The sequence below is a fragment of the Bos grunniens genome, chromosome 26 (genome assembly GCF_055505025.1).
Source record: "Bos grunniens cultivar Pamir isolate PY7600 chromosome 26, Bosgru_T2T1.0, whole genome shotgun sequence".
NCBI classification, from domain to species: Eukaryota; Metazoa; Chordata; class Mammalia; order Artiodactyla; family Bovidae; genus Bos; species Bos grunniens.
In genome coordinates this window covers 49,923,563-49,938,951 of record NC_141190.1, presented here as the reverse complement: position 1 = coordinate 49,938,951, position 15,389 = coordinate 49,923,563, and the positions used below count along the sequence as shown (strand labels likewise).

The following is a 15,389-nucleotide window of genomic DNA, read 5'->3' as shown; positions in this document are numbered from 1 at the left end:
AGATTGGGGGCAGGAGGAGAAGGGGACGACAGAGGATGAGATGGTTGGATGGCATCACTGACTCAATGGACATGAGTTTGAGTAAACTCTGGGAGTTGGTGATGGACAGAGAGGCCTGGTGTGCTGTAGTCCATGGGGTCACAAAGAGTCCGACACACTAAGTGACTGAACTGAACTGAACTATGATGGGATGGAAGGTTCCAGAGCCCGGCGTGCAGGCCCCACAGGGATCCGTAACGCTCTGTAATGATGCTTTGTAAACACTCGCCTTCAGTTTGCTGGATGGGCAGGGCCAAGGCTTGTTCAGGTTTCTAGATGCCCCCGAATCAGTGCCGATAAAGCGGTTGTGTCCTGTCTCTGCCTTCAAGGCCCAGGACGTAGGAGAGACCGGAATAGCACTTCTCAAAGCAGTTTGCCTCAGAAACCAGTGCTTCACACTCCCCTGCTCACCTGACCCTGGATGAGGGCAGCCGTTGTAAAGGAATGGGAGACGTGATTCTCTCAGACTAAGAAGACCTCTGACTACCTGCTTCAACTATCCTGTTCACTCCACCTTTTCACAAATGGACGTGCCCTTCCTTGTCCATTAAACGCACAAAACAATGTATTGTGAAGACAGGCAGATGTCTGTGTGTACGTGTGCTTTTAATAGAACGGCTGAGGAATTGACCTGCTCCGCTTTCTGCTTCTCATCACTATGGCTATCTTCCCAGTTTGCAGCAGTGGTAAAGAAATCTGCCTGTAACGCAAGAGATCCTGGTTCACTCCCTGGGTTGAGAAGATCCCTGGAGGAAGGCATGGCAACCCACTCCAGTACTCTTGCCCAGAGAACCCCATGGACAGAGGAGCCTGGTGAGCTACAGCTCATGGGGTCGCAGAGTCAGACATGACTAAAGCGACTGAGCACGTGTGCATGCACGAGTTCTGAGCCCTTCCCTTCGCACCCGTGCCCACCTTGACTGGACTCCGACATCTCCACCAGGTCTTTCCAGTTGGTGGACTTCCAGGTCACTGGTTTTTCATGCACACACAGAATACTGATAAGAATACCTTCGTACGCATATACTTATCTCAGGAGCATTTGTGAGTACTTTCATTGTATAAATTCATAGTATTGGAATTACCAGTTCGAAAGGTACATGCATTTCACATTGTGACAGATATTGCTAAATCTTCCTCCAAAAAGATGGGCCAGTTCACACGCCTGCTGATAGATTCTGCTACTCTCATGAGCACTGTAGATCACCCAACCTTAAGCTTCTAAAACCATTCATTGTGTCCACTGGCATTTCTGTAATTATGAGAGAAATTGAACCCTTCGACTGGTTGGTTGGCCGTTTGTTTTGCTGTGCGTTCGTATGACGTGTGCGTTGTCTTTGTCATTGAATTATGTGACTGGGGGGCCACAGACGGGAGTGTGGGGAGAGAGTGTGGGTGAGAAGGAGCGGGCCCCTCCCCTCCTGTTAGCTTTGCTCTCGCGAGGGTCTTTCTCTAGACCCCTGGTTCTCAACAGGGCCGGGGGCTAGGACGCTCTGTCTCCTAGGGGGGAGTTTGGGTGGTTTCTGGAGACTTGTGGTTTTCAGTACTGGCAGGGACACCAGGCATCCGGGGTTGGAGACCAGGGATGCCACTCAGCACCCTGCGGGGCACAGGATGCCCTGTCGTCCAGCCCGCGTGTCCCTGGTGCCAGGGCTGGGGGGCCCTGCTCTGGGCTCAGGCGCCCGCCAGGGGAGTCTCCTGGGTCCGCTGACTGTGCCACGCTGGGCAGGGCAGGGTCTGGAGTGGACAGGCCGTTGGCGGGAAGAGGCCGCCAGAACCCAGAGGCTGGGTGGACCGGGCTCGCTGGGCACCTCTAGGGCGTGACCCACATCTCCTCGTCTTGTTTCAGCCCCACACCAGGCACTGAGAGCCAGCCAGAGAATAGCTGGGGCCGGAGCTGGAGGCATTATTGGGATTGCAGTCAGTGCGCATGGAGGACTGTTGGGTTTTATGAAAAGAAAAGGAGTGGAGGGCTTTTCTGTCGAGGATATTCACATTTCCCCATAAACATCACATTCATTACGAGCTTGTTACAGAGCCTCCTCAGGAAGGACGTGGGTTCGAGCCTTGCGGTGGGGGCGGTGGTCCAGCCCTGTCCCCGGGCCCGCCAGGGACGAGTTTCCGAGAAGGCTGCTTCCTGGGACGACAGACGCAGAATGAAAAGCAGGCGAGCAGGCAGTTGTGATGCCAGGGAGTGTCTGGGCATCGTTCAGCCTGTCAGGACCGAAATAATAACGCTCTGGAACCATCTTTATACTCATTTTTCCTCTTTCCTTTTGGAGACAAATATGAAACACCCAAGAACCTTTTACTTTTTCATTCCAAAAGCTCATCAAACATTTACAGGGCCAGCCTCTTCAGAGTGTAAGGAGGGGACCTGACTTCAAAACCAATCTGGCTCTTAGAAAGTAGACACGTAGACAGCAGCGGTCCACAGGCTGTGTGCAGAGAACCCGGGTCCTTCACTGCAGGAGTCAGAGGGGGAGCCTGGGTCTGCAGTTCAAGCCCAGGGACGCGGAGGCAGCTTGGACAGAAGGGCCGGTCCAGGCCCGTGTCCTGCGAGGGGTGGGGTCAGGTGGATGCACTCCCTCGCCCACCCTTCTGGAGGGTCTGACAGCCTCTCCACGGCCAGCAGCTAGAGATGACTTTTCTGTGCACAAGAGCAGCACAGATTTCTCTCCTGCTGAAGTATGGAAGGAGTGTGCAGTTATAGGATGGAGGCCCATCTTTAAGGGACGCCCCCTAGGATAGTTATTATAGTTACAGGACAGAGGTCCGTCTTTAAGGGAAGCCCAGTAGCATAGTTATAGGACTGAGGTCCATCTTTAAGGGAAATCCGTTTTCCTAATTTCAAGCTGAGCCTGCTGGAAGAGGTGCTTCCTGGTGGCTTGCCAAAGCTGCGAGCTCTGTATTGACAGTACCAAACTGACTTTCTTTCAGCCGAGCCCAGCGATGGATCGAGCTCTGAAGACAGCAGGGAAGACCCAGATGTGAAAACCAAGAGGAATCGGTAGGTGACCAGGCCCTTCCCTGTGCGTCTTTCCTTGAGAAAGAAAAGTATCATTTTGACTCTGTTGACTGAGCCAGGAACGGGTTCAACCCCAAACAGAGGGTGGGGGATCCCAGCCACTCTGGGAGCCCCGAGTCTACACTGGACGGCACCTCCCTCCGCGGCCTCCCTGGGCCCATGCTCAGCCCTGGCCTTGCTTCCGGGGCCCTGAGGAGTGGACGGAGCCATCGAGGTGCCGTGTGGGGCCGTGTGCTGGGTGAGGGGTGGGCCGGGGCTCCTGCAGCTCTGGGTCAGAGGTCTGGCTCTGTGGCTTGCCGGCTTCGAGACTTTGGGCAAAGTAACTCCACCAGGTCTGCATTCAGTAACTCCATTCAGGTTGATTCTCAACTCAAATCAGACGTGTCATCAGTGAGGCGGCTGACGCCTGGGTGAGGACCAATGACCCACAGTGGCGCCCGGAGAACACGTTCTCGCCCAAGTTTGCTCTTTACGACCCATTGCAGGCACAGCACAGAAGGGAGGAGATCGGCCTCCCCTCAAGCCAGGGGTGGCTGTTCCCCCTTTAGCCCTCCTGGAAGGCCGGTCTGTGGCCCTTCCCTACTCACTTCCAGGCAAAGGGGTAAAATTCGAGGTCTGTGAGTCTGAGTTCCTGGAAGGGCAGGTGGATGAAAGGCACAGGGCAGGGAGGATGAGGGGCGTCGAAAGGGACCGCAAGCCCACTTCCTGAGCAGACGTGGTGCCGATGACCCTGCAGAGTGGGCTGCGTCCCGCCCAGCGGCACATCCAGTCCTGTTCCAGGGGTCCAAGCGCCCGCTCCCATCGGGGGCACCCCAGGCCAGCGGCAGGAGTCCCAGAGCAGCGGTCAGGGTGTTGGCACTGCGTGTCTTCTTTTTTAAACTGTGCCCTAGGTGGGGTAAGACTTTTCCAGCAACAGGCGTGCGCAGCAATGAAGGGAGATGTGATCTCGCCCCGGAGGCGGTGCCCGTTCTCAGCTCTTCTGTCCTTGCCCTGCGGTTTCCTGGGGAAGGACGGTGGGAGAGGGGGGCAGAGAGGGCACCCCTGTTGGGGAAGAGGGCCAGCAGCCTGGGGTCAGGGCTGGGCTCTGATGGCGGCCCGAGTAGCCACAAACCCACGCAACTGGAGCTTCCCTGGGGGCTCAGTGGAAAGAAACTGCCTGTCAAACAGAGACAGACGCGGGTTCAATCCCTGGGTCAGGAAGATCCCCTGGAGAAGGAAGTGGCAACCCGCCCCAGTATTCTTGCCTGGAGAACCCCCTGGACAGAGGAGCCCGGGGGGCTACAGTCCACGGGGTCACAGAGTTGGACACGACTGGGTGGCTAAATAACAAAGAGCCCCTGTTCCTTCTGTTGTGGTATCTTTGGCCTTTTCCCACGAGCACCCCTCAGAATGATTTTGCTGACCAAGTGTGGGTTTATGGTCACTTTAACTGATGCCAAGCAGACGCGCCAGAAGGTTGTGAGAGCAGTCCAGGGCAGGGTAAGCAGTGCCCTCCACTGGTCCAGGGGGCAGCCCGGGTGGGAGGCAGGGCCTGCTTCTCCAGCTGACGGAGATCAGGGGCTGCGGCTTGGCTGGACTTTCTGCGGCGCTGGGGCAGGGCTGACCCCAACCTCCCCACAGGCCTCTGTGCTCTCGCGCCCCCAGGTCCTGTCCTTAAACAGTCACTTTAGGGGTGGCAGAGGCCACAGAGGACGGACACCGAGCACCTTCGCTGGCGTCAAGGGCTCGGGACAGGAATCAAATTGTGATCGCTTTATTGCTGCGCTCAGACCCTGCGGCAGCTGCGTCAGTCTCTGTGATCTTGAATAAATGCATATAATTTTAAAAACAAGACAAGCTTCCTGAGGCACAAGAGAAATAGCAATCTAGCCGTTATGGGATGTTTTTAAACTTTCGCGGGAGGGAAGACTCACTGAGCCCCAGGGAACTGGGCAGTCCTCCCGCATCGTCCAGTTCTCTTCATTTGTCTATGGGACCGGCCCCAGATTCTGCACACTTGGCTTTTAAGTAGCGTCAAAGCATTCATCTCTGTTTTCATCATCTCAGTGACTTTTTCCATGACTGAGCACTGACTTTGAAGCCATCACAGGTGTTTTCATGGAGTTTCAGCAACTGTGGGTCTCCAAGCCCGCTGGGCCCACAGGTTCCGTGTGTGAGGGCAGTGCCCAGACACCCGGTTCCCTCTGCAATTCAGGGCTCACTCCCCAGGTCACTCTGCTCTGTTCTGCCTCTGAGATTCGGGAGGAAAAGGCTTCAGTGAATATTGTGGGCTGGACTCAGGATCTGGAATGTTCTGACAGTCCTGATCCTTCACTTCTGGGCCGTTTTACACAAACTGCGCTCACTCTGGGTGAAGTTTCGCCCTTGTGGGGCTTTTTCTGAAGCTCCCTCCCCACCGGGCCTGCTCCCTGGCTCAGAGCTCGTCACCGGTGGGCTGACACTGGCATCCTCTTGGCCTCTTTGTGCCTTTGGGGAAGGTCATTGCCATACACCCAAGGACTCCTCAAGCGTCTATCTGCTTTTGTGCGTTTTTATGTAGCAGATACTGGCCTAACTAGTAAGAGGCCAGGCTCCAGAGAACCTGCCGGAATCAGTCCATTTGACCTTCCTTTTGTATGTGTGATGTAATTTCTCTTATCAAAAAGCACGTAAATGCTCCTGCCAAGTATGACTGCAGCTGCCATATCCTGGCCTCTAAAGTACGAGGCAGGTTTTGAACGCTGCTGCCTGCTCCCTGCATCCTTTGTACATCCTGGCCCGTTCATATGCATTTTGGACATTATTATGCAAATGGGATTAAATCAGCTGTGTCTATAATTCAGATCCAAATGATACTTTTCCTAACATTCCCTGGGAAGAGAAATATGTCACAGTGACAAGCTTTCAAATTACCCAAATATTTTCAGCTACTGGTGAGTGCCGTTCCAGACGGCTTGTTATTTACTGTTTCATGGGAGGTGTTTGTGCTGCACGATTGCACGCATCCCTGGGACCAGGAAATTGATTGTTTGCCTCTCCCCTTTGTGTGCAGCGCCCCGGAGGTTCTGCTGGTTTCCCACCTGACGGTTTTTTTATAGTTCAGACCTGTTTTTCAAATGCACTATTTAAAGAACTTAGAATTTATTTCAAATAATTGAGTAGAATTATTTGAAGGATTCAGCAAAAGTATGTCATTTGGTTTAAAAACTAGAATGAGATTATCCACAAAACGTGTTAGAGAAGAAATTGCCGGTGGCACGCGTGTCTCCCAGCCCCTTTTCCATGTGCCGGGTTTTGCCAGTTGCTGAGCCAAGGGATTCCTGCTAAATTAATGGCTTTCCATAGCAGGACAGGGTGAAATTGCTCTTGTGAGTTTTCAAATATCATTGGCCCCACAGCTTTAGAAATTTATTTATGTTTTTATGCCATTTGGTATAGAAGTGTTTTACTATAAGTGACCCAAAGAAATCTCGGCTGGAAACATTATTCTTTTCTTTAAATTTATCTACTTATGTGTTGTTGGCTGCGCTGGGTCTTCACTGCTGCACACGGACTTTCTCTACTTGCGGTTAGTGGGGCTCCTCTCTAGTTGTGTGTGGGCTTCTCATTGCAGTGGCTCCTCTTGTTGTGGGGCACAGGCTCTAGGCTCATGGGCTTCAGAAGCTGCAGCTCCCAGACTCTGGAGCACAGGCTCAGGAGCTGGTGCACAGGCTTGGTTGTTCTCCTGCATGAGGGATCTTCCCGGACCAGGCGTTGACCCAAGGCTTCTGCACCTGCATGAGGGGTCTTCCCGGACCAGGCGTTGACCCGAGGCTTCTGCACCTGCATGAGGGATCTTCCCGGACCAGGCGTTGACCCGAGGCTTCTGCACCTGCATGAGGGACCTTCCCGGACCAGGCGTTGACCCGAGGCTTCTGCACTGGCAGACAAATGCTTAACCTCTGGACCAGCAGGGAATCCCAGAACATTGTTTATTGCGGTAAACTTTGAGGACACCCAGTTGATGGCCTTGGAGGTAAGAAGTTGACCTTGTAGAGTAAAACCTTGACATCAAACAGGCGCTTCCATGGGATCATCTACAGCTGTATCTGGAGACTGAAGAGGGTGAAATTAGCAAGAAGTTCTCCTGGGGGCATTTTTCTGTTTTCCCCAAATATACCCTCCATTATGCTCCTCTTCACAAACCAAGATGGCCAAGGCACACTCAAAGCATGTCCCCTGGACTGAGCTGCAATTCTGCATCCTACTCTGGGTCAGAGAGCCTCTGTCTAGGTTGAAAGAAGCAACACCGTCACCCAAAAGACAGGACAAGACAAAATAATTTAGTGTCTGGAGGCTTTGCAGCCACTACCCCTGAGTCTGTCCCCAAATCAAGCCCACACCTAGAGAGAGTCAACTGCGTGAGAGAAAAGGAAACACTCTTTTTATACTCCAACAAAGTATATGTTTATGCTGCCCGTACCCCACCCCAGTGCAAGGGCTATGGTCAGCGAGTGTGGGCAGCGAGGAGGGGTCAATGTGCTGAACCCTGTCTTCATACGAACCACGAGTTGAGCCCTTTCACTTCCACATGCATGGGTTTCCAGAATCCCCCAAAAATTAGCTACTGAGAACGTGCGAGCATGGCTTCTCTGCATGCTATGAGGTAGTGCCAGAAAACACGTGACTCCAAATTAAGATTGCTGTAAAACTATATCTTTAAAACACCCAAGAAAACAAGAGAATGAGCTGCACTCCAATGCGAGTGCGGAGTCTGGTTTTCTTCAGAATCAGATTGATGGGACACTGTGCATCTCTTTGTGGCCTCAGACTTGCATGGACAATGACTTAATATCCACTTTCCTATGCTGACCTACTTGTAATGCAGGAGACTCAGCTTCGATCCCTGGATCTGGAAGATCCCCTGGAGAAGGGCAGAGCTACCCACTCCAGTATTCTTGCCTGAAGAATCCCAAGGACAGAGGAGGCTGGCGGGCTACAGTCCATGGGGTCACAAAGAGTCAGACACAACTGTGCACACAAGCATCTCGAGCTCCTACCTTGTACACAGGTCATGAGTCTAGTCAACCAGTTGTTTCTCTCGAGAGCCCTGCAGTTTTGTGAATAGCCTGCACCCTGAGTCTTCGGGGCCTCCTACCTGGGCCGACGGACACTCCATGGATGCCTGGCTACGAGAAGATTGTGTGCACGTAGGTCACTTGCCATGAGATTTTAGTTTGTCCTTTCAGATCGAAGCATCAATATTCCCTGGCATTTATTTCCTCCCCGAAAAAGATTATGAAACTTGTGGCTTTCTGAGAGGGAGACCAGACGTCAGCATAAATCCTGAGACCCACACATCACCCCCTGGCTCACTACAGCAGGTGTCGTTTCTTGGAGTTTGAGTGACTGGATCAAGTTCTGCTCCCAGTTTCTGTGAAGCTTTCACCCTCATGGAGGTAAAGCTGAAATCTGGCCACCAGGAGACCACTGCACTCTGGAATCAGTTCTAATAGAGCTCTTGACCTTGGGGCTTCTTCACTGGCCCTTTATCAGATCTCAGCCTGCCTCTCCCCGCCTTTGACCCTGGCGTTCAGTAAGCACTTGGCCTTCAGTGGGTATCGTGAATCCCCCTGTAGCAGACACGACGAGAGTGGCGGGACGTTCCCGGGGCCCTTGCTTTCTGGCAGCAGACGCGTGGCTCTGAGATGAAGTCAGGTCTGTCTGCTCTTGCCGGACCGGGATGGGGGGTGTCTGCTGCAGAATCTTCTTCTTCGGGGGCTCCATTCAGCAGTCAAGAGCACACCCAAATGCTCCTGGAGTAGTAAGTGTGCAGTCATCTAGGAGAGTCTCTCCTCTCATCTCCCATGAGGAAGAATGTATTTCCGCTCTTTATGGTAATTCATGGTTTGAAAAAAAAGAAACTGAAGTCGCTCAGTCGTGTCCAACTCTTTGCAACTCCATGTTCTGTAGCCCACCAGGCTCCTCCGTCATTGGGATTTTCCAGGCAAGAATACAGAAGTGGGTTGTCATTTCCTTCTCCAGGAGATCTTCCTGACCCAGGGATTGAACCCAGGTCTCCTGCATTGCAGGCATACACTTTACCGTCTGAGCCACCAGGGAAGTCCCTTAAACTATAAATTCATAATTCAGTTCTGTTCAAGTCTGTGATTCCTCCTGCTGGAACGTGCGCTCAGCTTCACGAGGCAGGTAGAGGAGGTGGCCTTTACTGCTGCAAAGGGAAGGAGGGCGGGTGTCTGGCTGGAGCACAATGGGAGATGTACTCTCAGCGCCGGGAGGGGCTGGAGAGACCCGGGAGCGGAGGGGAAAGGCAGCCCGCACAGCCAACAGGCCCGGCCGCCACGATTTCTACTACAGCAAACATCCTCAGATGATGGGCGGGGCCAGTCCGTGGCTCTGAGTCCATCCAGCTGTTAGATACTCGCGGGGAAAGGCCCAGCACAGAGCAAATGGCCCCAAACGCCCAATGAGGAAGTTTGTTTGCCCATTTTTAACCTTTTACTATGGAAAAGTTCTATGTGACAATGGAACAGGCTATTTAACCCTCCCAGATACACATTTCCCAGTTTCAACAACTATCTCAAGGCCAGTATTGATCACCTTTAGTTCTCATTACCCCTCAACTCGGAATATTTTGAAGCAAACCCCAGCTATTGTAAATATATCAGGACACATGACGAAACTATAAAGACATTTTAACAGCAATCATAGTCACACCTAAAAAATAAACGACACATATTAACAAACAGCTTACTGTTATCAAAGAGCTTCTCAGACATTGCTCAGATTTCCTTGACTGTTTTATTTGAAAACTTTATTTCTCAAGTCAAGTCAAGATTGTTTGTACACAGCTCTCCGTGACTCTCTCCTAAATTTATTTTAATCTGTAGGTTTGTTCCCTTTTGCTCCAGCTTTTTTTTTTTTTTTCATTTGTTTTTAAAGACATCAGAATTTCTTCTTAACTGTGAAATCTCCCACAGTCTGGACCTTGGCTTGTGGATATCACTGGATCTCCAAGTTGTGCTGTAACTGGTTCTTCTGACCTGGTAGGTTCTGCAACTCTCTAGCAGATCTGGAGGCTGTATGAGTTTGAGTTCGATAAGTATTTGGGCAAGAATCCTTCACGGTCGTATTGAGTTCCTTCTGTCAAGAGGCATCTGATGTCTGATCCTCTGTCTTCTGTGATGTGAGCAGGTGACTTGCCCTCATCCTTTCTTTCTAAAAGGACTTTTTCATGCTAATGTTTCAATTATATTATCTCATTTGCATTTAGTACCTTGACAACTTTTATAAAGCAAAACATACCTTCATAAACCATTTGGTTCCCTGGGGGTGTACTTCAAACAGAATACCCAAAGTAAATTATTGATTCCTTCCCTTTAATTTTTGGAGAACAAAATGGCAGCCCACTGCAGTATTCTTGCCTGGAGAATTCCATGGACAGAAGACCCTGACGGGCTACAGTCCATGGGGTCGCAAAGAGTCAGACACGACCGAGCGACTTTCACTCATCACTCACTCCCTGTAATACTGATTCTCAAAATACTGTGTCGTTTCTCTGGCACCGTTCTCCAGCAGTGACAAATTCATTATCAATCCCTAGATCTACACATAGTTGGTACGTTTCAATCCGTCTTCGTTTTTAATTTTAGCCTGTAAGAGACAGAGTGTGTCTCTGTCTTGGTGATTCTTGGGTAGTTATCAGGTAGGATGTGCACTTTTTCAAAATGTAGGTGTGCATCTTTTCTATGTAAAGATATTTTCCTTGAACTATTTTTTAATGTTTGTTCTATTTCATTGCTTTGAGTTTCCATATTGGTGACGCCAAGTACACTGCTTGGCCCCCAAAGTGTTTCGTCCCCTTTTATTTCCAATTTCTTGGATCTCTGGGATGTCTTTCCTATCTTTCTTTGGTCCAATGTCCCGTTTCCCACTGAATTTGTCTGTTCTGATACGTGCTGCTATTTCATAGCATGCACCATCTTCTTTGAAAACTTCAGCTCCTGTTCAAAGAATCAGGTAAAGTTTCATCGGAGCGTGGGGCTGTCTTCCCGCTTCTTCTGCCTGTGTGCTCGTCTAGGCTGTGTTCTCCTCCTGTTCTCTCGCTGACCTGATGTGGGGCCAGACGGTGACCATCGCTGCAGCCCCAGGTGGACTGGAGTGACCTGATGTGGGGCCAGACGGTGACCGTCGCTGCAGCCCCAGGTGGACTGGAGTGACCTGATGTGGGGCCAGACGGTGACCGTCGCTGCAGCCCCAGGTGGACTGGAGTGACCTGATGTGGGGCCAGACGGTGACCGTCGCTGCAGCCCCAGGTGGACTGGAGTGACCTGATGGAGTGGCTGCAGGAGGACGGAGACCCAGGACGGCCTTGCTGGCTCTGGGCCCTGGCGCCTCCTCTCGTGCCACCGCGCGGTGTGACTGTGCCCTCTGCTTCCTCACGTTCCCCGGAACGCCTCTCCCCTTTCCTTGGTATCTTATCTAAGGAGTGTTAAGATTATGCTCGCGTCTGTTTCTCTGAGTTCATCCCTGTTTTTATCCTGCAAGGGGCACCCTGCTCACTGACCCCCGTGGGTCACCTTGGCCCCTTCGCAGTCAGTAGCCCAGAGGCGCCTCCAGCTTCAGTGTCCCCGCTCTCAGAGGCCACAGCCAGCGGCTGCTCCTCCGTCCAGGGCATCACAGGCTCCTGGGGTCACGGCCCTGGGATGGGCCTCTGGCTCCTCTCAGCTTCTCTGGACGGCTGCAAACGCCCTGAGGGTCCTTGGTGCCCTGCTCACAGTGTAAGTTCTGGGGACCCCTCGCCCCATAATTTGTGAGGACACTGCAGGCTTCTTGTTCTAACAGCTCTGCCTACTTCTGTGTGAGGACTCGGATAGGTTAAAAAGCATCCTTCGCTGCATTTCATGTCAGGAGGTCTGTTTGGTCTTGAGCCTCAGGACAGGCAGCCCTAAGCATCGTGTGTTATATGACAGATGCGATCAGGTCGTCACGTGTCCTCCAGGGCCCCCGCAGGTGACTCTGGCTGCAGCCAGCGGGGGCGGGAGGGTGGTCTGGGTTTCGCTGTTGTTGGGACAGAAGTGACACAGCAGCCTCTGTGAGATGCACCCCAAGCCCTCAGGCTGAGGGCCCCCCGGCCGCTTCTCAGGGCTGAGAGCGTGGTGACCTCACGGATGCGGCTAGAAACGGCCTACCAAAGGCACAGTGGGGCGGACGCTGGTGGGCCTGGCAGTGTCTCCTGTCACCTGTTGGGGGACATCGCTGGTGCACTGAGGCTGCCAGTGCGAGTCCCCAGATGAGGGAGGCGGCCGCACAGGGTCCGGGACCCGCCTGAGGACCTTTAATCTCCAGGGAGTCCTCTCAGCTTTAGCTGACGAGCCCTTAAGACGACCATGTAGCACCCGCAGAGTCGGGCTGGGGGCAGATGTGGGGTCGGGCCTTCTCCAGCAGCACGGTCGCCTGTCTCTGGACCTGGGGAGCCTGCTCTTGCTGCTCACAGGAGCTCCTCCACACCCCAGAGGGGCCACCTTCTGGCACGGAGACACGCCTTCCCAGGCGGCCTCCCCAGGAAGGAACGCTGGCCTCCGAGACCAAGCGTGCCTGCAGCTGGCAACCCTCCATCCCTCCCAAGGCCCACGCTGACCGGGCTTCAGGGAGGCGGGGGTCATGGGGGGTCTGCTCACTTCCTCATCCCCTCCCTCCACCCGCGTGACTCCTGGTTCACAGCGCTCTGAGCATGTGGACAGAAAGGCTGGGTGAGTGTGGTCACCCCCGTGGAAGGGCTGCTTGGCCTCCAGAGAGCAGAGAGGAGCTCCGTAACCCCCAGAGCCCCTCCCGGGCAGGTGTCACAGCATCGAGGGTTGGGGGTGGGGCCAGGGCAGGACGAGCAGGGCTGAGGGGAGCAGGGCAGGGGCGGGCATGAGGGGGTTAGCCAGGCAGTCAGCGGTCAGCAGTCAGACAGAGCAGAGGGCAGTGAACTCCGGCTGGAGGAGTACCTGAGGTCTGAAACAGCCCAGGCCACAGCCTGGAGGCCTCAGCCTTCTCCTCCAGGGGGTTCTGTGTCCCTGCCCATGTCAGGGCCTCGTCTCTGCCCATCCTGGAACCTCGTCCCTGCCCATCTTAGAGCCCCATCTCTGCCCATCTTAGAGCCCCATCCCTGCCATCTTAGAGCCCCATCTCTGCTCATCTTATAGCCCCATCTCTGCCCATCTTAGAGCCCCATCCCTGCCATCTTAGAGCCCCATCTCTGCCCATCTTAGAGCCCCATCTCTGCCCATCTTAGAGCCCCATCCCTGCCATCTTAGAGCCCCATCTCTGCCCATCTTAGAGCCCCATCTCTGCCCATCTTAGAGCCCCATCCCTGCCATCTTAGAGCCCCATCCCTGCCATCTTAGAGCCCCATCTCTCCCGTGTCATGGCCCCATCTCTCCCGTGTCATGGCCCTGTCCCTGCACACTGTGGAGCAGGGCTGCTCTATTGGGCTGGGGACAGCACTTCCTGCTCAGCTCCCATGGCTCCCTGATTGGGGTGAGAGCCCGGATGTACCCTGGGCCATGACTCCATCCTAGGGGGGCATCCTCCTCAATGCCAGCGTTGGCTTTGAGTCTGGACCTCCACGTAGGTGGGCAGTGCCAGCTGAGCTGGTGCCCTGCACCCCAGCCCAGCCAGGGGCCTGGAGACCACCTGACTGATGGCCCAGTCTTCTGACAGCAGCCAAAGGCACCCTCCTACGCTACAACAGCGAGGCTAAAAACTAGAGAACACAGATCTTTCCAAGTTGGCCTCATCCGAAGACCATTTGTTACAAGCCACATGACAGAGTGTCTGAGGCCCCACAAGGCAGAGATTCACAGAAACTTTGATTCCTGCAGAATTTTATATCATGTCTCACATCGGAGTTACAGCCTGGCAGCATTTTGATGATAAATTCCTAGCCCTCTTTGCCAGAGGAAAGAACAGATTCTCCCATCGATTAAATTAAATAAAAGATGAGATGTCATCCGGCTGAACAGAAGGCTGGAACCCAGCCTGGGGAAGGGTTGGTGGGGATCGTCAGAAGCGCCAGAGACAATGAAGGAGAAGTATCACCATGACTGTCATCACCGTGATTGTCACTGTCGTGTCACCGCCATCCTCACCATCACCACCACCACCACCACCACCATCAACACCAACATAACTACCCTCACCATCACATCACCATCAACGTCACCATCATCAACATCAGCACCATCATCACCATCACCACCATCGTCACCACCATCTTCGTCACCATCACCACCATCAGCTGCATCACCATCACCACCACCACCACCACCATCAACACCATCATAACCACCACCACCAGCATCACCATCATCATGAAGACCATCACCATCGGCATCAACACCATCATCACCATCACAACATCACACCATCACCATCACATCACCATCAACGTCACCATCACAACATCACCACCGTCGTCACCACCATCAGCTTCGTCACCATCACCACCATCAGCTTCGTCACCATCACCATCACTGTTTTCAGACCTGTCATTGTGCTGAGGAACTTACATGCCTCATCTAAGTTCTCCCAGCTGTAAAATGAGCCTCAAAGGGTTGTGAGAAGGACTAAATGAGGTGCAAGTAAAGTGGGAGGAGAGGGTTTGACCGTGTTTTCAGCAAGTATCAGGCGTCCTCTGATGGGGCTGCAGGGTCTCTGGGCCGCGCTGTGCTCCTTATCTCTGTCCTTCGCCTCAGGCGGCATCTGGCATCTGGTGCCCCACCTGGAATAATGAATAATCATAAAAGGCACGCCAAGGAAATAGGCATTCAGGAGTTGTTTTATGTCCAGGAATCATTTAGGAAGATGCAAGCCTATGGATCTCAGCTCCTCGGGATCTTGAGGATAAATAACCACATGTCCATGTTCCATGCCCTGGCAGGGAACTCATGTCAGCTGCCAGGGACCTGGACCCCACCCTGGTGGACCCGCTGGCCAGGCACGAGGAGGGGCAGAGGAGCGAGTCAGGGTTTTGGGCAGCAGGAGCCGCAGGACACGCCACCCTTAACCCTTTGGGCCTCGGAGCAACAAGCCCCAGATGATGGCTGTGGCAGGAGTAGACACAGTTCCTGCCAGCCAGGGCTTTCCAGACCTCTTGGTGGGCACGGTGGCCATCCTGCCCCTGCTCATCAGCAGCAGGAAAGGGAGGTTGTCACCTGCAGGGAGAGGCTGGTTGGACCCGCCAGAAGCATCTGCTTTTGGCATTTCCTGCTGTACATTTTTATGAACAAATTGGACAGAGGTGCAGGAGGCCGGCTTATCACATCTATGGGGACTGCAAAATTGGGAGACAGAGCTA

General features: G+C 53.3%; 1 protein-coding gene across 1 annotated transcript in view; it reads left to right on the top strand.

Moving 5' to 3' along the window:
- TCERG1L (transcription elongation regulator 1 like) overlaps positions 1-15,389 on the top strand; it is a 127,408-nt gene that overhangs the window by 84,987 nt on the left and 27,032 nt on the right. The window contains exon 5 of the mRNA XM_086378192.1: positions 2,980-3,049. Coding sequence (XP_086234318.1) covers positions 2,980-3,049 — 70 coding nt within the window. The remainder of the gene's footprint in view (positions 1-2,979; positions 3,050-15,389) is intronic.